We start from the raw sequence: 21,187 nt of genomic DNA, 5'->3' as shown, positions 1-21,187 counted from the left end.
AACACTGTCTCCTCCTAGTGGCACGGTGGTGTAGTGGTTAACACCGTCTCCTCCTAGTGGCACGGTGGTGTAGTGGTTAACACTGTCTCCTCACAGCACGGTGGTGTTAGTGGTTAACACTGTCTCCTCCTAGTGGCACGGTGGTGTTAGTGGTTAACACTGTCTCCTCACAGCAATAGTATCCAGCTGCAGCCGTTCAGACCAGCGCTTACAAGCCCCGCACATACAAGCCCCGCACATAGCAACCCCTCGCTTCCATTGGCTGATTTTGGTCACGTGATTTTGGGTCACGTTGCACGTTGCACTGCGGGATTGATTGATTGATTGAAAACTTTATTAACAGATTGCCGTATGATTTGGGTCACGTTGCACTGCGGGATTGATTGATTGATTGATTGATTCATTGATTCATTGATTGATTGATTGAAAACTTTATTAACAGATTGATTGATTGATTGAAAACTTTATTAACAGATTGCCGAATGGGTACACGTGACCACAGGCCCTGATTGATTGATTGAAAACTTTATTAACAGATTGTAGAATGGGTACACGTGACCTGACCGATTGATTGATTGATTGATTGATTGATTGAAAACTTTATTAACAGATTGCAGAATGGGTACAGTGACCGATTGATTGATTGATTGATTGATTGATTTATTGATTGATTGATTGATTGATTGAAAACTTTATTAACAGATTGCAGAATGCAGTACAGCTCAATACACACAATTGTTAAGGGGATGCAGACCATGCAGTACTGTTACATTTGTGACATACAGTAAATATATACAAGGGGGAGGGAACTGTACATTTATGATGAATTGAAAATGGGGGACCCTGATGTAAACAAGACGGAAGTCTTTCTCTGGTCTGCATCCCCTTAACAATTGTGTGTATTGAGCTGTACTGCAGATATATTTCAATTGCCTTACTTATTTACATAAGTATTATAGGCCTACAGCAGTATTGTACAGACAGTCTGTGTGAAGTCTGTGTGGTTATCCAGCTGCACAAAGGCAGAGCAAGAGGCTCTACAGAGGGTGGTGAAGGCGGCAGGCAGGATTGTCGGGACTCCTCTATCAAACATCACCTCCGTCTTCACCTCCCGCTGCCTCCACCGCTCCAAGTGTATCATCAAGGACCAGTCTCACCCAGCACATCACCTCTTTCAGCTCCTTCCCTCAGGGAGGAGATACCGGTCCATACATGCCAAGAGTTAAATATTTAAGAACAGCTTTTTCCCCCAAGCAGTCAGACTGTTAAACGCTCATTGACTGTCCCCTCACGTGCACCATGCACTTACCTGGACTTGATAATCACTGTTACCACTCATCATGCACTTTATTTAAAATATTCTGTTATGTACAGTGTTATATGTGTTTCATGTATGTATATATTGTACTACGGTCTGTGGGAGCTCCCCTGAAATTTCACTCACGGTCATATAAGAGTTTTAATGTAGAAGGTTTTATTAATGAAATGTTGGGTATAAACTGGGAGGAGGTATGTTGTGAGGATGACCCAGAGGTTGCACTGGACTTATTTATGTCAGAAACAAATCAGCCCCATGGATAGATAGTAACTTTTAATGAATTTTAATGAATGAGAGAGACATACTGTAGCCAAAAAAGCATCAGTGTGTTCCAGTTCTGCAGATGACAGACAAAAGTACCGTTCCTTACGTAATCAAGTCACAAAGTTAAATAAGGTGAGAAAAAGGGAATATTTTAAACCATGGTTATATGATGTGAGAAATGATGGTAAAAATCTATGGAATGTTTTAAATCAAATTATGGGTAGAAAATCCAATGTCTGTACATGGTACATTAAAACTCTTATATGACCGTGAGTGAAATTTCAGGGGAGCTCCCACAGACCGTAGTACAATATATACATACATGAAACACATATAACACTGTACATAACAGAATATTTTAAATAAAGTGCATGATGAGTGGTAACAGTGATTATCAAGTCCAGGTAAGTGCATGGTGCACGTGAGGGGACAGTCAATGAGCGTTTAACAGTCTGACTGCTTGGGGGAAAAAGCTGTTCTTAAATATTTAACTCTTGGCATGTATGGACCGGTATTTCCTCCCTGAGGGAAGGACCTGAAAGAGGTGATGTGCTGGGTGAGACTGGTCCTTGATGATACACTTGGAGCGGTGGAGGCAGCGGGAGGTGAAGACGGAGGTGATGTTTGATAGAGGAGTCCCGACAATCCTGCCTGCCGCCTTCACCACCCTCTGTAGAGCCTCTTGCTCTGCCTTTGTGCAGCTGGATAACCACACAGACTTCACACAGACTGTCTGTACAATACTGCTGTAGGCCTATAATACTTATGTAAATAAGTAAGGCAATTGAAATATATCTGCAGTACAGCTCAATACACACAATTGTTAAGGGGATGCAGACCAGAGAAAGACTTCCGTCTTGTTTACATCAGGGTCCCCCATTTTCAATTCATCATAAATGTACAGTTCCCTCCCCCTTGTATATATTTACTGTATGTCACAAATGTAACAGTACTGCATGGTCTGCATCCCCTTAACAATTGTGTGTATTGAGCTGTACTGCATTCTGCAATCTGTTAATAAAGTTTTCAATCAATCAATCAATCTGTTAATAAAGTTTTCAATCAATCAATCAATCAATCAATGAATCAATCAATCAATCAATCAATCAATCCCGCAGTGCAACGTGACCCAAATCATACGGCAATCTGTTAATAAAGTTTTCAATCAATCAATCAATCAATCCCGCAGTGCAACGTGCAACGTGACCCAAAATCACGTCACCAAAATCAGCCAATGGAAGCGAGGGGTTGCTATGTGCGGGGCTTGTATGTGCGGGGCTTGTAAGCGCTGGTCTGAACGGCTGCAGCTGGAAGCATCTCCCTCACAGCACGGTGGTGTAGTGGTTAACACTGTCTCCTCACAGCACGGTGGTGTTAGTGGTTAACACTGTCTCCTCCTAGTGGCACGGTGGTGTAGTGGTTAACACTGTCTCCTCACAGCACGGTGGTGTTAGTGGTTAACACTGTCTCCTCCTAGTGGCACGGTGGTGTAGTGGTTAACACTGTCTCCTCACAGCACGGTGGTGTTAGTGGTTAACACCGTCTCCTCCTAGTGGCACGGTGGTGTAGTGGTTAACACTGTCTCCTCCTAGTGGCACGGTGGTGTAGTGGTTAACACTGTCTCCTCCTAGTGGCACGGTGGTGTAGTGGTTAACACTGTCTCCTCACAGCACGGTGGTGTTAGTGGTTAACACTGTCTCCTCCTAGTGGCACGGTGGTGTAGTGGTTAACACTGTCTCCTCACAGCACGGTGGTGTAGTGGTTAACACTGTCACCTCACAGCACAGTGGTGTAGTGGTTAACACTGTCTCCTCACAGCACGGTGGTGTTAGTGGTTAACACTGTCTCCTCCTAGTGGCACGGTGGTGTAGTGGTTAACACTGTCTCCTCACAGCACGGTGGTGTTAGTGGTTAACACTGTCGCCTCACAGCACGGTGGTGTAGTGGTTAACACTGTCTCCTCACAGCACGGTGGTGTAGTGGTTAACACTGTCTCCTCCTAGTGGCACAGTGGTGTTAGTGGTTAACACGGTCTCCTCCTAGTGGCACGGTGGTGTAGTGGTTAACACGGTCTCCTCACAGCACGGTGGTGTAGTGGTTAACACTGTCTCCTCCTAGTGGCACGGTGGTGTAGTGGTTAACACTGTCTCCTCACAGCACGGTGGTGTAGTGGTTAACACCGTCTCCACCTAGTGGCACAGTGGTGTTAGTGGTTAACACCGTATCCTCCTAGTGGCACGGTGGTGTAGTGGTTAACACTGTCTCCTCACAGCATGGTGGTGTAGTGGTTAACACTGTCTCCTCACAGCACGGTGGTGTAGTGGTTAACACTGTCTCCTCCTAGTGGCACGGTGGTGTAGTGGTTAACACCGTCTCCTCCTAGTGGCACGGTGGTGTAGTGGTTAACACTGTCTCCTCACAGCACAGTGGTGTAGTGGTTAACACTGTCTCCTCCTAGTGGCACGGTGGTGTAGTGGTTAACACTGTCTCCTCCTAGTGGCACGGTGGTGTAGTGGTTAACACCGTCTCCTCCTAGTGGCACGGTGGTGTTAGTGGTTAACACTGTCTCCTCCTAGTGGCACGGTGGTGTTAGTGGTTAACACTGTCTCCTCCTAGTGGCACGGTGGTGTTAGTGGTTAACACCGTCTCCTCCTAGTGGCACGTTGGTGCAGTGGTTAACACTGTCTCCTCACAGCACGGTGGTGTTAGTGGTTAACACTGTCTCCTCACAGCACGGTGGTGTAGTGGTTAACACTGTCTCCTCACAGCACGGTGGTGTAGTGGTTAACACTGTCTCCACCTAGTGGCACGGTGGTGTTAGTGGTTAACACTGTCTCCTCCTAGTGGCACGGTGGTGTAGTGGTTAACACCGTCTCCTCCTAGTGGCACGGTGGTGTTAGTGGTTAACACTGTCTCCTAACAGCACGGTGGTGTAGTGGTTAACACCGTCTCCTCACAGCACGGTGGTGTAGTGGTTAACACTGTCTCCTCCTAGTGGCACGGTGGTGTAGTGGTTAACACCGTCTCCACCTAGTGGCACGGTGGTGTAGTGGTTAACACTGTCTCCTCACAGCACGGTGGTGTAGTGGTTAACACAGTCTCCTCACAGCACGGTGGTGTAGTGGTTAACACTGTCTCCACCTAGTGGCACGGTGGTGTAGTGGTTAACACTGTCTCCTCACAGCACGGTGGTGTAGTGGTTAACACTGTCTCCTCACAGCACGGTGGTGTAGTGGTTAACACTGTCTCCTCACAGCACGGTGGTGTAGTGGTTAACACTGTCACCTCACAGCACAGTGGTGTAGTGGTTAACACTGTCTCCTCACAGCACGGTGGTGTTAGTGGTTAACACTGTCTCCTCCTAGTGGCACGGTGGTGTAGTGGTTAACACTGTCTCCTCACAGCACGGTGGTGTTAGTGGTTAACACTGTCGCCTCACAGCACGGTGGTGTAGTGGTTAACACTGTCTCCTCACAGCACGGTGGTGTAGTGGTTAATACTGTCTCCACCTAGTGGCACGGTGGTGTTAGTGGTTAACACTGTCTCCTCCTAGTGGCACGGTGGTGTAGTGGTTAACACCGTCTCCTCCTAGTGGCACGGTGGTGTTAGTGGTTAACACTGTCTCCTCACAGCACGGTGGTGTAGTGGTTAACACCGTCTCCTCACAGCACGGTGGTGTAGTGGTTAACACTGTCTCCTCCTAGTGGCACGGTGGTGTAGTGGTTAACACCGTCTCCACCTAGTGGCACGGTGGTGTAGTGGTTAACACTGTCTCCTCACAGCACGGTGGTGTAGTGGTTAACACAGTCTCCTCACAGCACGGTGGTGTAGTGGTTAACACTGTCTCCACCTAGTGGCACGATGGTGTAGTGGTTAACACTGTCTCCTCACAGCACGGTGGTGTAGTGGTTAACACTGTCTCCTCACAGCACGGTGGTGTAGTGGTTAACACTGTCACCTCACAGCACAGTGGTGTAGTGGTTAACACCGTCTCCTCACAGCACGGTGGTGTTAGTGGTTAACACTGTCTCCTCCTAGTGGCACGGTGGTGTAGTGGTTAACACTGTCTCCTCACAGCACGGTGGTGTTAGTGGTTAACACTGTCGCCTCACAGCACGGTGGTGTAGTGGTTAACACTGTCTCCTCACAGCACGGTGGTGTAGTGGTTAACACTGTCTCCTCACAGCACGGTGGTGTAGTGGTTAACACTGTCTCCTCACAGCACGGTGGTGTAGTGGTTAACACTGTCTCCTCACAGCACGGTGGTGTAGTGGTTAACACTGTCACCTCACAGCACGGTGGTGTAGTGGTTAACACTGTCACCTCACAGCACGGTGGTGTAGTGGTTAACACTGTCTCCTCCTAGTGGCACGGTGGTGTAGTGGTTAACACTGTCTCCTCACAGCACGGTGGTGTAGTGGTTAACACTGTCTCCTCCTAGTGGCACGGTGGTGTTAGTGGTTAACACGGTCTCCTCCTAGTGGCACGGTGGTGTAGTGGTTAACACTGTCTCCTCACAGCACGGTGGTGTAGTGGTTAACACTGTCTCCTCCTAGTGGCACGGTGGTGTAGTGGTTAACACTGTCTCCTCACAGCACGGTGGTGTAGTGGTTAACACCGTCTCCACCTAGTGGCACGGTGGTGTTAGTGGTTAACACCGTCTCCTCCTAGTGGCACGGTGGTGTAGTGGTTAACACTGTCTCCTCACAGCATGGTGGTGTAGTGGTTAACACTGTCTCCTCACAGCACGGTGGTGTAGTGGTTAACACTGTCTCCTCCTAGTGGCACGGTGGTGTAGTGGTTAACACCGTCTCCTCCTAGTGGCACGGTGGTGTAGTGGTTAACACTGTCTCCTCACAGCACAGTGGTGTAGTGGTTAACACTGTCTCCTCCTAGTGGCACGGTGGTGTAGTGGTTAACACTGTCTCCTCCTAGTGGCACGGTGGTGTAGTGGTTAACACTGTCTCCTCCTAGTGGCACGGTGGTGTTAGTGGTTAACACTGTCTCCTCCTAGTGGCACGGTGGTGTTAGTGGTTAACACTGTCTCCTCCTAGTGGCACGGTGGTGTTAGTGGTTAACACTGTCTCCTCCTAGTGGCACGTTGGTGCAGTGGTTAACACTGTCTCCTCACAGCACGGTGGTGTTAGTGGTTAACACTGTCTCCTCACAGCACGGTGGTGTAGTGGTTAACACTGTCTCCTCACAGCACAGTGGTGTAGTGGTTAACACTGTCTCCACCTAGTGGCACGGTGGTGTTAGTGGTTAACACTGTCTCCTCCTAGTGGCACGGTGGTGTAGTGGTTAACACCGTCTCCACCTAGTGGCACGGTGGTGAAGTGGTTAACACTGTCTCCTCACAGCACGGTGGTGTAGTGGTTAACACAGTCTCCTCACAGCACGGTGGTGTAGTGGTTAACACTGTCTCCACCTAGTGGCACGGTGGTGTAGTGGTTAACACTGTCTCCTCACAGCACGGTGGTGTAGTGGTTAACACTGTCTCCTCACAGCACGGTGGTGTAGTGGTTAACACTGTCTCCTCACAGCACGGTGGTGTAGTGGTTAACACCGTCTCCTCACAGCACGATGGTGTAGTGGTTAACACTGTCTCCTCACAGCACGGTGGTGTAGTGGTTAACACTGTCTCCTCACAGCACGGTGGTGTAGTGGTTAACACTGTCTCCTCACAGCATGGTGGTGTAGTGGTTAACACTGTCTCCTCACAGCGGTGTAGTGGTTAACACTGTCTCCCCACAGCACGGTGGTGTAGTGGTTAACACTGTCTCCTCACAGCACGGTGGTGTAGTGGTTAACACTGTCTCCTCACAGCACGGTGGTGTAGTGGTTAACACTGTCTCCTCACAGCACGGTGGTGTAGTGGTTAACACTGTCTCCTCACAGCACGGTGGTGTAGTGGTTAACACCGTCTCCTCCTAGTGGCACGGTGGTGTAGTGGTTAACACCGTCTCCTCCTAGTGGCACGGTGGTGTAGTGGTTAACACTGTCTCCTCCTAGTGGCACGGTGGTGTAGTGGTTAACACTGTCTCCTCACAGCACGGTGGTGTAGTGGTTAACACCGTCTCCTCACAGCACGGTGGTGTAGTGGTTAACACTGTCTCCTCACAGCACGGTGGTGTAGTGGTTAACAGTCTCCCCCTAGTGGCACGGTGGTGTAGTGGTTAATACTGTCTCCTCACAGCTAGAAGGTCCTGGGTTAAATTCCCGCTTGGGGACCACGTTGCCAGGTACCCAGGTGGGGTATCTCGGGGGGCCTTTCTGTGTGGTGTTTGCATGTTCTCCACATGCTCGCAAGGGTTTCCCCTCCCGATAAGATAGACCCAATGGAAAAGCATGCAGAACAGGTCGCTATCGCGTCCCTGACAAAGATTGGTCCCGGGCGCGGCCCCACGCCACAACCCTTGGCTGCTCCCGGCTGCCCTTGGGGGGGGAAGGACGACGGGATGGGAAAAGTACAGAGACATTTCATCTGTGACTCAGTGCATGCGTGTGTATTCCTGTGCCCATCGCGCATGTGTGTGTATTCCTGTGCCCATCGCGCATGTGTGTGTTCATCTGCATGACAATTAAAGACTTCTGAAACATACCCTTTCGTTCAAATCGATCAAGAACAATAAAATATAAGCAAAACACATATACAAATCTGTTAAAAATAGTGGTGGGACTCGATTAAAAAAATATATCGAATTAATTCAAGACTTTATAGTTAATTGAAATTAATCACATTTTAATCGCATATCAATATTTGATGCGAAAAGCTAAATGTTTCAATTCAAATTAATTTTGGTATAAGAGTGAATCAATGAATATACATTAATTATACATATGTTTAAGCAGCAAAATCCTGTTTTAGCTACTACACAGACCAACAGATCAATGCAATTTTAGGAATAATATATATGTATAGCGCAAATGACCTTTTGTAAACTCAAGCACTTTCGAGGTAAAAGTAAAACGCAGTACTTTCAAGTACATTCCAGAAGAGTTGACCATTGGAAAAAAAAAACTCTTGATTGATCTCAATTTCTCTTATTTTTTATTTTTTTATGAACAAACCAGACTATACCTGATAATATATAACTGATAGGATATGTTTCATAGCAATGTTGAACCATGTATGTAAAACAATTTAGAAATCTATCAATAGCTCCAGTTCCAAACACTTGGCGCAAATTTGGCCATAAATCAATGACAATCAATTGTCCAAACATCATCAAACTTGGTGGATATTTTTTAATTAGGCTGTTGAAACATACACAACAACCCAAAATGTTTTCGCAATTGACCAATAGGGGGTGCTATAGGGGGTCTATGCTGCCACCTGGTGGAGACTTGTGCTCTACTGCGTGCACCTTTTCTAGTTTATCACGTGATGTTAACACTTTGGATGCCAGCCACGACATAACACGTGTTATCAGCCCGCCCCCTGAATGCCCACCACAACAATTAGCGTGATTTTTTTTTTATTAACGATCTGAATTCATATTTCATCAACCGAGTCTACCGTTGGGAAACCAGCCCCATCAGGAGCTCAGATGTGAAAAAAGCGCCCCCTATCGTCTCCTAGATGGTAATGCACCCTTTTGGAATGGACTCAATGAAAATGGATGAGAAAAAAAAATTCCGGAATCCACATTTTACTTCTCACGCATGTAACCGGAGATGATCCCAGTCATTGTGATTGTAATATATGTTTACAGTATGTAGCGTTGGATCAATAAAAGGATACATTTTTGGAATGGCGATCAGGAATTGGAATAATCTTTTTGGATAACATCTGATCTCAGGTAAGGAATCTATCTACCAGTCTTAGGATAATCAGACCTGTTTTCACAGAGCTATACGCTTTTCCCATATGTGTGATGTGGCTGTTTGGCTGTGCGAGCGATCAGGAAATATATCAGATCAGATATCAGATCGCCTATATAGCGTGCATACGTACACATATACTATCGATAATCTAGCGTTTATTTGAAAACGATTCATAAATAGGCAGAAAAATCACAACGTTTTTGTGTATTCTAGAATATTCCGTTTATTATGGAATATTTTTATTTTCCTTGAAAACGAGGGCTTTTCAAGATGCTATAAAACGGAAATGAACCGATAAAAAAACAATCCGCTTCGACACTGTTGACTGGAAAATGAGTCATTGATAAGCGACGGGCAGATTAGACACATAATTTAAAACATAGATTAGGCGATATTAACGCTAACATTGAAGTGGATGGTGGGCATTCAAGCACTAAATCGTGCGCCCCCTGCTGGCACTGAAAGAGTTAAAAGGAAATAATGATGAGAACGTTTTTAAGCCTTTCACTGCCACGCGACAGAAGGTTAACCCCTTTTATAAAAGCAATCATACGAACCGCAGTTGCCTTGAGGCTCCAGGTAATGCGTTGTTAGTCCGACACGCTCCGAATTGCAATCCAAAAAGAAAAGATGACGCTGGTCCAATGTACTTTCAAAACAAACGGGATTTATTGGGAAGCGAGTCACAACAGCCCCAATAGCTGCCTACCACTATAAAACAAACAAAAAGGGTTATGTACATAAACTTAAACTGTCAATCAAATGCGAATTGAGTGCGAATTGAGTGCGGTCAAAAACTATATGGTACCGCTCCACCTGGGCCTGCATGAACTCTAAATTACCTGCCATGTTATAGGAGTGGTTAGGGGGAACGTGGGAAAAAGGGGGAGTTGACCAGGTAAGTCTCCATCTTGGAATTCATTGACAAATATTAATAAACACAAAGCACGAATACCATAATAAACTACATTTCTAAGGGGGCAATAAAGTTACAATTTATCATCATAGGATTTGGCTCCTACACACCGGCCTCTAATTGTTCTTGTAGACAAACGAAACAATTACAACTTTCAAAATATAAAAAAGGAGCCAAAATGTATAGTCCATTCAAAAATCTAAATCCAAGCAAAAAAATCTTCCATCTTCCAAGTTATCAGTAAGAGTGTATTAGTGAACGGGGGGGGTGTGTGTGTGTGTGTGTGTATGTGTGTGTTCTATGTAGGAGCCTCGAGCAGCAGACACAACTTTGTGATAGGTCTGCGAAGAGTGGTAGTCTGTGGCTCTAAGCTTTGCACTACCATCTTGTACTCGTCAAGCTTTCCATCCATGGCTTGTGTTTTTTGGGATGGTAAACTTCATGGTGTGGGATATACCCAGTCCTTTTGCTGCTGTCCTGTGCTGTTTCCACTTTTATGGCATAGCCTTTATCCAGGATGTCGGCCATGAACTTGACGTAGTCCCTATGTAACTGAGGAGACTTGCTAAGTTTCCTTTTCAGGCCGAGGGCCCGCTGTTGTGCCACACAGCGATTATTGGGAAATTCAGCATCCTCCTTCCTAAGTGGTTGTAGTGGCCATCCACCAGTTTGGCTGACTGGGAGACACGCTCTATGAAGACGTGGTCCTCTCTAGACATTTCAAGCTGCTCCTCCCTCTGTCGTTCGGGGAAATCATACTTGATTTGTTGCTGCAGAATCTCATCTAGCTGTACAACCGAAATTCTGTGTGCCATTACAGTCAACTGTCCACAGGGGGAGACAGAACCTTTTTTTAGGGGTCCATTGACGGTCCAACCCAACATTGTTTTAACGGCGTATGGACCATCTCTCTGGCTGTTGATAACCATCCATGGTTCCATGGCCTTTGGTACATTGGTTCCGATTAACAGGCCAATGTCAGCATCAATGTGACGGAGACGTACCTGCTGCAAATATGGCCACTGATCCACGTATTCCTGAGTGGGAATATGGTCTTTGGTCACAGGTATTTTCTTCTGCGTGTAGACAGCGGGGAGTTCCACTAGTGTGTTGTCGTCCATGCCACATACCTCCATTCCACATACCACGGAGGTACTAACGACTTCCTCTTTATTCATGGTTTTGAGAAGGATGTCTGTACTTCTTCCTGAAACCTTGAGGTCTCGGAGAAGAGCTTCTGTACAGAAGGTGCCGGTGCTTCCTGAGTCCAGAAAGGCATAAGTTTGTATCATGCGATTACCCTTCTTCATTTTCACCCTCACTGGCACTATGGATAACATGCAGTCAGGCTCCCCGGCCCCTGTGTGGGTCTCGCCGTCACCAGTTATAAATGCACTGGTAACAGTCTGTTCCCTATTTTTATTTTCTTTACCACCGTCGACCTGTTTATGTATGTGGAGTATGGTAGGGTGCCTCAGTGAACACACTCGACAAGTCACTTTCTGTGTGCATCCCTGTCCATATGACAGACAGCCAAAGCACACTCCTTTGCTTTTCAAGAAATCCACTTTTCCTTTTGTGGCTTCTTGTCCAGTTCTCTGCAAAGGTCCAAACTGTGCTCTCCCTGACAGAACAAACATGGCTTGAGGGCGGCTGGTGAGGGCCTTCCAGTAACTCTCTTAACGGGTGAGACGCTGGTAGTAAAACCACTCTTCCTCTCCCTTGGTGTACTTGGTCGATATGGAAGTGGTCCTGATGTTCTTCCTGAAGAGGTGGGTGTTTCCTTTAGGTTCCCAAACAAAGGATGTGACATGATTCTAGCTTGGTGATCAATGAAATTAACTAGATCATTAAATCTAGCTCTCCGTCCACTTTTCTCTTGTAGGTCACATGCCAAGCCTCTCCACCTCTCTTTCATTTTGTATGGCAATTTAGAGAGAATGGCTCTCATTGTGGTTGGATTATCCATCTCCTCCATGTACTCAATGCTGTCCATCGTTTTACAGCATCCAGTTAGAAAGACTGAATATGCTTGTAGGGCTTCAGCATCTTCAGCTTTGACTGCTGGCCAGTTCAGGGCTTTATCAATGTGAGCTGTTGCAATCTGGTACTCGTTGCCATAATACTTCTTTAGGAGCCTTTTGGCCTCCGTGTATCCTATTGAGGCGTCCATATGTTGGCAGCTCCGTACCACTTCTCGGGGTTGCCCCATGGTAAACTGCTCCAGGAAATACAGTCTGTCCTTGCAGTTTTCAGTTCTATCCTCAATACCATGCTCGAATGCACGTATAAAGAACCTGTATTCTAATGGATCCCCTTTAAACGTGGGTACGCTGAGAGGTGGTAAGGATGATAGTCTTTGCTGTTTCACCAGTACTTCAGTTATACTATTCTGATGTTGCATGACGTCGACGATCCTGCCCATGTCGGGTGTTTCCCTGTATCCTTCTAGAGTGACAGCACCATCATGTCTGATGGCTCCATTTTCATGCTGTTTCGCAGATCCTCCATGGCTGACCCTTAAAGCAGACATTCCAATTTGGGGCTGTTGTGACGTTTCCTTTCGTCTTACAACAGGCTCCCCTCCTATGTTGCTTGGTCTTGGGTAAACAGGGTGATATACAGTTTGAACACTTTCTGGTAACAGGCTGCTGTGTCTGTTCAACTGTGCAAGCTGAGCAGATGGAGTAAGAGGCTGGAATTCCACATCATACACATCTGAATTTGTGATGGGTAATGTTGTGATGACATCAGTGGAGGTGGGCGTCATTGCCTCTCGAATAACCTTTTGTGAGGCTTCCTTAGACCTTTCCCTTTCATCGAAATATTCATTCATTCCATCGCCTGGTCTATTGTCCATCTCATGAATGTTCTCATATTCTGTAAAAACATTCAGTTTAGCACTGGTGGCTTGTATTTCAGTTTGCAGTTCCAACTGCTCCCTTTTGGCCTTTAGTTCAGCCTCCTCCTTACGGCTCCTCCCCTTTAGATCAGCATCCTCCTTGTCGCTCCTCTCCTTTAGTACAGCCTCCTCCTTGTCCAGTGCTTGTTTCTTTATTAATGCTTCTGCTTTGATCAATAAAACTGCCTTCTCAGCTTGTAGTTTGAGTCGAATTGAGGATGTAGAGGAGTAATTAGAATGCCTACTACCTTTTGATGACCTCCTTGAACGCCTTGAAGAGGTGTTTGAAACGCTGTCCTTTGGGTGGATCTCTTCTTCACCTTTGTCATATTCAATATGTGGTTGTGCCGCTTCGGTCCACGTTTGAACATGGGCAGCAAATGCATGCAGTGATGCTGCTTTAGGCTTGTACCATTCTGCTTGGTCCTCTTCTGTTTCCTCTATGGATATTTTGGTTAGCAAACCCTTTACAGCTGTATTGAGTTCATGTAACTCGCCACACAACTTGGAGAAATCTGTCATTTTTGTGTGAACCAATTCCACATTTCCATGATTTCCCATAAGTTCAGTGATTTCATTCCTTTTTTTTAGTAAGTGCACCCAGTTTTGCACTTCTTGATCCTTTTAATTTTTGTAAAGGATCCTCAAAAATACCACTCTCCATTTCCGCCATAATGTGGGCAGCTAACGAAAACCTCCTAATTCAGATGAGCAGCGGCGTTGTATGCATTTAAAACAGAACAGTGTTTTATGAATGAAGCAGCTAGGGCGTGGGAAACAGCGCACTTGGCAAATGCTGCGCGTGACGTCATCCACTCTCAAACGCACACACCAACCCGCTGTCAGCCACACAGAGACAGAGTCCGTAATGTATCGCTGTCAACCACAGAGACAGAGTCCGTATTATATTTTCCTCTTCACCAGCACAAGACACCTTCAAACAATAAAGACGGCCGCGCCGTTTATGTTCATCACATCCACCTGACTCAGACGCAACGTATTCGATCCAAAACGAACATCCACTCTTTACTTTACCTCCTTCCTTGTTGCGCTTAGAAGTTGTCCGTCGGCTTTGTCAGCGGTAGTTTTTGACAATATAAAAGCAATCATACGAACCGCAGTTGCCTTGAGGCTCCAGGTAATGCGTTGTTAGTCCGACACGCTCCGAATTGCAATCCAAAAAGAAAAGATGACGCTGGTCCAATGTACTTTCAAAACAAACAGGATTTATTGGGAAGCGAGTCACAACAGCCCCAATAGCTGCCTACCACTATAAAACAAACAAAAAGGGTTATGTACATGAACTTAAACTGTCAATCAAATGCGAATTGAGTGCGAATTGAGTGCGGTCAAAAACGATATGGTACCGCTCCACCTGGGCCTGCATGAACTCTAAATTACCTGCCATGTTATAGGAGTGGTTAGGGGGAACGTGGGAAAAAGGGGGAGTTGACCAGGTAAGTCTCCATCTTGGAATTCATTGACAAATATTAATAAACACAAAGCACGAATACCATAATAAACTACATTTCTAAGGGGGCAATAAAGTTACAATTTATCATCATAGGATTTGGCTCCTACACCTTTACTATCACAGTGAAAGGGTTAACCGGCTGTCGTGTGGCAGTGAAAGGGTTAATTAAGAAACGTACCTTGGCTTGACTGGAGTTCACTCCCAGGCCTGCGGCGTACAGGAAGCCAAGGGCCTAGTGGAGCAACAAGGAGAGGACAGTGATGATGAACAACTCAACCTCAAGTCAAAATACAATTCCACACCATTCCCTTACAAGACGCTACTTTTATACACTTGGTTTCTATTATATATGTGACCCGGTACAATGGTAGCATATTAATCACACTGGATACGCTGTTTACAGGGACTACAGACTATGGCTGTAACTGTCTTTATTGCCATAACAACGAACCCGGAAGCGGGCTGAGCTGTCACCTTAAGAAGTGCTCGCCCTCCCCCTAGAGGGCAGGAATAGGAATGGTGAGGTCGTAACACACCAACAGCCACATACATCACACTCCTCCCCACTTAATCGTATCGCTGTCCCCACTTCCAAACCCAGTACCTAATATAGTGATAAAGTGCCCCTGAATGACCCCTTCTAATATAACACCACAAAACAATAGTGCAATAACCCCCATAGTCCAACTGAGACTGTCAGAACGTCCCGCTCAATATGTGAGACGATCAGGAGGCTTAGTTACCCTCACCGGGTACCTCCTACTAGTCTCTGTAGATGTTCTGGTTGGCTCTAAGTCAGCTGCCTCAGTGTGCGTGACTGAGGGACCGGTTAGGGAGGACTCCTGTCCGCCCGCTGGGGAAACGGTCACTGGATCTGGCATAAGGGCTGTCGTAGTTTGTGCCAATGGGGCTGGTGGTATAGGCTCCCCTGAAGTGAGTAGCATCGGGTCACAGGCCCGCATCTGTTTTGTGTGGCGTTTCCAATGCCCCGAGCCTACCCCGACTGTGTAGGACACTGGCCCCTCCTGGGAGACCACCACCCCTGGCCTCCACTTATCCTCCCCCCGTCTATAATCACGGACCAGCACCGGGTCTCCCGATGCAAAGTCCTTGTCTCTGGCGAACTGGGCTCTGCGATCCTGCTGGACTGTCTGAGCTTGATCCACCACCGCTGCCACACTGGGTTTGAGAAGGTCAAGGCTGGAGCAGAGTCGGCGGCGAAGGAAAAGCACCGCCGGAGACTCATTAGTCGTGGCGTGGGGAGCATTTCTGTAGCTGAGCAGAAATGAATCCAGTCTGTGCTGCACTGTCGTCGCTCCTCAGGACGCTTTCAATGAGCGTTTTAGTGTCTGTACAAAGCGCTCCGCTTGACCGTTCGTGGCCGGGTGAAAAGGAGCAGAGCGCACGTGCTTCACTCCATTTCCCTTGAGGAAAGACGCAAACTCATATGAAGTAAACTGCGGCCCATTGTCGCTCACCAGAACTTCTGGCAATCCATGGCGACTAAACAACCCCCGCAGTACTTGAATAGTCTTAGCGGTTGTGGTGGAGCCCATCAGCTTCACTTCTGGCCACTTGGAGTGAGCATCCACCACCACCATAAACATATGACCCTCAAAGGGCCCTGCAAAGTCCACATGTATCCTCTGCCACGGAGTGCCTGGCCACGGCCAGAAGTGAAGCGGGGAGAGACCGGGAGATTTCTGGTTGCGCTGACACGACTGACACACTCTGGCCTGTTGTTCTATTTGAGCGTCAATCCCCGGCCACCAGATGTAACTACGAGCCACACCTTTCATTTTAACTACTCCCGGGTGGCCTGCATGCAGCTCCTGTAGTAATTGGGGTCTCAATTTTGGAGGCACAATCACCCGATTTCCCCACAACAAACACCCCTGTACCACTGAGAGTTCATCTTTTCTTGTGTAATAGGGAGTCAGTGCACTGTCCTGCCCTTGCGCCACAGGGAAGTGTCCTGACAAACACATGTCCATCACCTGAGCGAGCACTGGATCATACCTCGTTTCCTTACGAATGTCAGTGCTGCATACTGGCAGCGATTCAAGGTGATGTATCAGTACCGTATCCACTGAACCTGGTTTGTCCTTATGCTCAACCGGCAGTGGCAGGCGTGAGAGGCCGTCCGCATTGCCATGGTCCGCCGCCCCCCTGTACTGAATCGTGTAGTTGTGAGCAGCTAATATTAGGGCCCATCACTGCAGTCTAGCAGCCGCCATCGATGGGATAGCTTTACTGGGGCTCAATATTGTAGTCAGGGGCCTGTGGTCTGTGAGTAGGGTAAAATGGCGCCCGTACAGATAGGCGTGGAACTTGCGCACGCCAAATATGATCCCCAGGGCCTCCCTCTCAATCTGAGCATAATTTTGCTCCACTTTACTCAATGTCCTGGAGGCAAACGCTATGGGCCTCTCTTGACCTCCCGGCATCACATGCGAAATCACCGCGCCCACGCCATAGGGCGAGGCGTCACACGCCAGTATGATTGGCAGTTGGGGATTGTAATGTGTCAACACCCTCTCCGAGAGCAGTTGATCCTTAGCTGAGCAGAAAGCCTTCCCACACTCCTGTGACCATTTCCATGGTGTCCCCTTATGTAGTAACGCGTGAAGGGGGCTGAGTGTCGCTGCCATGTCCTGAACAAACCGACCATAATAATTAATTAATCCCAGGAAGGAGCGCAGCTGGCCCACATTTGTCGGGGCTGGGGCCTCAGCAATCGCCCTGAGCTTTTCTGGGGATTTATGAAGGCCCGTGGCGTCAATATAATGTCCCAGGTATTCCAGTGAGTCCTTGAAAAACTCACATTTCCCTCGCTGCGCCCTGAGACCAAACTTCTCCAATCGACCCAGCACCCCCTCCAGATTCTTCAGGTGCTCTGCATCATTACACCCAGTTACCAATATGTCATCCAAAAAGCAGTGCACATTGGGAAGCCCCTGGAGGACTTGATCCATAATACACTGAAAGATAGAGGGCGCTGACGTTATTCCGAAAGGCAGTCGGTTATAGCAGAACATCCCCTTGTGCGTTGTGATGGTGAGATATTTGCGTGAACTCTCCTGCACCGGCACCTGCAAGTATGCGTGAGCCAGATCCAGCTTGCTGAACCGCTGCCCCCCCGCTAGCGAAGCAAACATATCCTCTATCCGGGGTATTGGATAATGTTCAGCACAGAGGGCCGGGTTCACCGTCACTTTAAAATCCCCGCAGATGCGCACAGTCATTCTTCTTAATGATAGGCACAATGGGGGTCGCCCATTCACTGAACTGCACAGGCGAAATTACATTTAGCAGTTGCAGGCGCTCTAGCTCAGCGTCCACCTTTGGCCTAAGTGCATAGGGAACCACCCGGGCCTGACAGAACTTCGGCTGATGTTCGGGCTTGAGTGTCAGAGCTACTTCAAAGCCCTTCAATGTCCCCAGTTCGTCCTTAAATACATTGGCATGCCCCTTTAACACTGCTTCCAGCGTGTTCCCCTGCATGCGTTGTCCAGATCTAACTGTTTTTATGGCTCTCCAGTCCAGTCGGCTCTCCAGTCCAGTCTCACTCTTCTCAGCCACTCACGGCCGAACAAGGGGGGTGCATCGCCTTTCACCACATATAGTGGGAGCCGTGCTTGGTCTCTGTTCATTTGAATCTTCACCTTTACCACCCCCACTGGTGCGATCACTTCACCTGTATATGTTTTCAGCAGAATGTGGGTGTGGCGCAGGCGAATATGACTGAACTTTTCACTATACATTTTCTCTGATATAAGTGAAACGGCTGCCCCCGTGTCAAGCTCCATGTCAATCATTAGCCCCTCCACTTTTGGCCTAACCCAAATCACTGATGAGGCTGAACCGCCCTGCTGAGACACATCACCTGCTGCATCCACCCTGTGCAGGGCTAATTCCCCATCTGAATCAGACCCCGTATCACTCTGCATCCCCCTGGTGTTCATCTTATTTATCCGCCTTTTTGACCTTTCTCCCCCCCTGTCTCTTTGCTCCCATCTTGTGTTAATCCCCCCTCTGTCTCTTTGCTCCCATCTTGTGTCACTTGCTGCTTTATTTTCCTGCTTGCTCTCTCTGCATGTACGTGCAATATGGCCTTTCTTACCGCAACGGTGACAGGCCTGGTCCTTGAAGAAACAGCCACTCTCCACATGATTTGTCCTCCCACACCGGGTGCATTTTCTCCCAGGTGTAGATGAGAGAGACATCGCATTCACTTTTACAGAGATGCTGAGCTGTTGTGCCTCCCTCGCCACCGTTTCCATAGCAACGGCTATTTCCACCGCTCTGTGATAGGTGAGAGCATTCTCGGTCAATAGTCTCTTCTGTATGGACTCGCTGAGAAGACCACACACGAACCGGTCCCGTAACGCGTCTGACAGGTACGTGCCAAACTCGCAGTGCTCCGACAGCTTCTTCAAATCCGCAATATACTGGGCTATTGTCTCCCCCTCCGATTGATGTCGTTTATGAAAACGGAATCTTTCCGCAATCACAATGGGCTTGGGAGAAAAATGGCTTTGCAGTGCTTGCACAGTCTGAGTATAAGTTATATCCCCCGGTTTATCCGGAGCAATCAAACTGCGCAGTAACCCGTATGTTGTTGCCCCTATTAGACTCAAAAACATCGGAAATGTCATTTGCAGCCACAAAATGTTCAAACCGTTCCACATAAGTCGGCCACTGCTCCGTCGATTCATCAAAAGCCACGATATGCCCGATACCACCAGCCATCCCTCTGTGTGATTGTCCCGCGGCAGATCCGCCGACGTTAGCCCCTTCGCTAACCGGCGTCAGTGTAGATTCCTCTTCCACTCGTTCCGTCATCAAACAAACGTTAGCGTGGATTCTTTTCAACCAGTGCCGTCACTGGATGAACCGTACTCGTCGCCATTTATTATATATGTGACCCGGTACAATGGTAGCATATTAATCACACTGGATACGCTGTTTACAGGGACTACAGACTATGGCTGTAGCTGTCTTTATTGCCATAACAACGAACCCGGAAGCGGGCTGAGCTGTCACCTTAAGAAGTGCTCGCCCTCCCCCTAGAGGGCAGGAATAGGAATGGTGAGGTTGTAACACACCAACAGCCACATACATCACAGTTTCAATGAAGGAACGCCAGCCAGGCTGCGCCTCCTTCGGTCCCTTCAGTCATTCAGACCTAGGGTTGGGTACCGTTCACATTTGAACCGATACCGGTACCCCAACGGTACCCTTTTTCTGTACTTTAGTCTAAAAAAATGTAATCTACCTACCTCAGTTATAAAAATGTAGTCAAAAAGTTCAAATTATTTATTATTATTATTTATTTAGAACAATTTGCAAACATATTGGGCGCCGGGGATTAGACAGGGCCCTGTTGTATCTAGGCCGCGCTTTAAACGATAGAAGTGCGTCACCTTGTTTGCAGGGCTATATTATATTCTATATTATAGCTATGGATACAATACTATGGCCCATTTGACATCAAATATCTATCGTTCAACATGTGAAAAAGAATAAATTTTTTCATCCATACGTTGCTGTGTAATACCGTGGTGAATATAAGTATAAAACCAGAGTGGTCTGGGGTCATTCCTGAAATGCTGAGGAATAGCCTTATGCGTGTATTATACTATAACTGTTGCCGTTTCTTGCCTGGACCCACTATTATTCCCAAATCAAATCTATATCATAGGTATTATGTTTCATCATGAATGCATGAAAGGGGGGGGGGGGGTTTGATGCTTTGATCGTCACTAACGGCATACGTTGTGGAGTAACGTTACACACACACGTTCGGATCGAGGTGAAGACATGGTTGGATCAACGCAAGATTGATATCATATAGCCCTTACCTTGACTAGGATGTACCCCAAAAAGAATATTCCAATGATCTGATCGTGATCAAGTATTGATGTCCATCGTGTCGCCAACATAATCCACCACACATCATGCATCGGGAGCATTTGATGATTCTCAATCCGACCGTTATAACCGCTCCACTTGCCCGAAAAAAAAAGCAGACTCGGAGACATTTGACCGACGCACAGGCCAAGATACAAGGTTTCAAAGGGTGCTCGATACCGCCGTCTAGCTGGATGCAGCCGGTACTGCACTTTGGCGATCTCAGACTCATTCCCTATGGTAACACCGAGGTCCCCGGAGGAATAATGAATACAAATATTGAATAAAAGACTAAACAACCAAAACCCGAGATATCTCGGGTCTGGCGCCCAACCGCTGGCGAGTTAACCCGACTTATCTCTATACTATACGTGTTAATATACTGTATATGTAATATTGCGGCACACTTCATACGTTTTCGTGGTAAACGAAACGTTGACATTATCGGACTAAAATGTTTATTTTTTCTTATAATTTCTCTTACACAGTACCGGAATCTGGCACCGGTGGATCTCACGTGACTCAGTACTCGGTAGTACCGACGTGATTCGATCGATACCCTTAAAAGTATGG

At 47.3% G+C, this 21,187-nt stretch overlaps 1 protein-coding gene across 2 annotated transcripts in view; it reads right to left on the bottom strand.

Annotated features, from left to right (window-relative positions):
* Positions 1-21,187, bottom strand: part of sel1l (SEL1L adaptor subunit of SYVN1 ubiquitin ligase) — a 157,862-nt gene that overhangs the window by 83,763 nt on the left and 52,912 nt on the right. For both annotated transcript variants that reach the window (XM_084315133.1, XM_084315134.1), the window contains exon 8: positions 14,880-14,933. In XM_084315133.1, the coding sequence (XP_084171259.1) occupies positions 14,880-14,933 (54 nt within the window). The remainder of the gene's footprint in view (positions 1-14,879; positions 14,934-21,187) is intronic.

Source organism: Notolepis coatsorum (assembly GCF_963971535.1).
Source record: "Notolepis coatsorum genome assembly, chromosome: 5".
Classification (NCBI taxonomy): Eukaryota; Metazoa; Chordata; class Actinopteri; order Aulopiformes; family Paralepididae; genus Notolepis; species Notolepis coatsorum.
The sequence above is the reverse complement of the archived record's forward strand: the minus strand, read 5'-3'. Positions and strand labels throughout refer to the sequence as shown.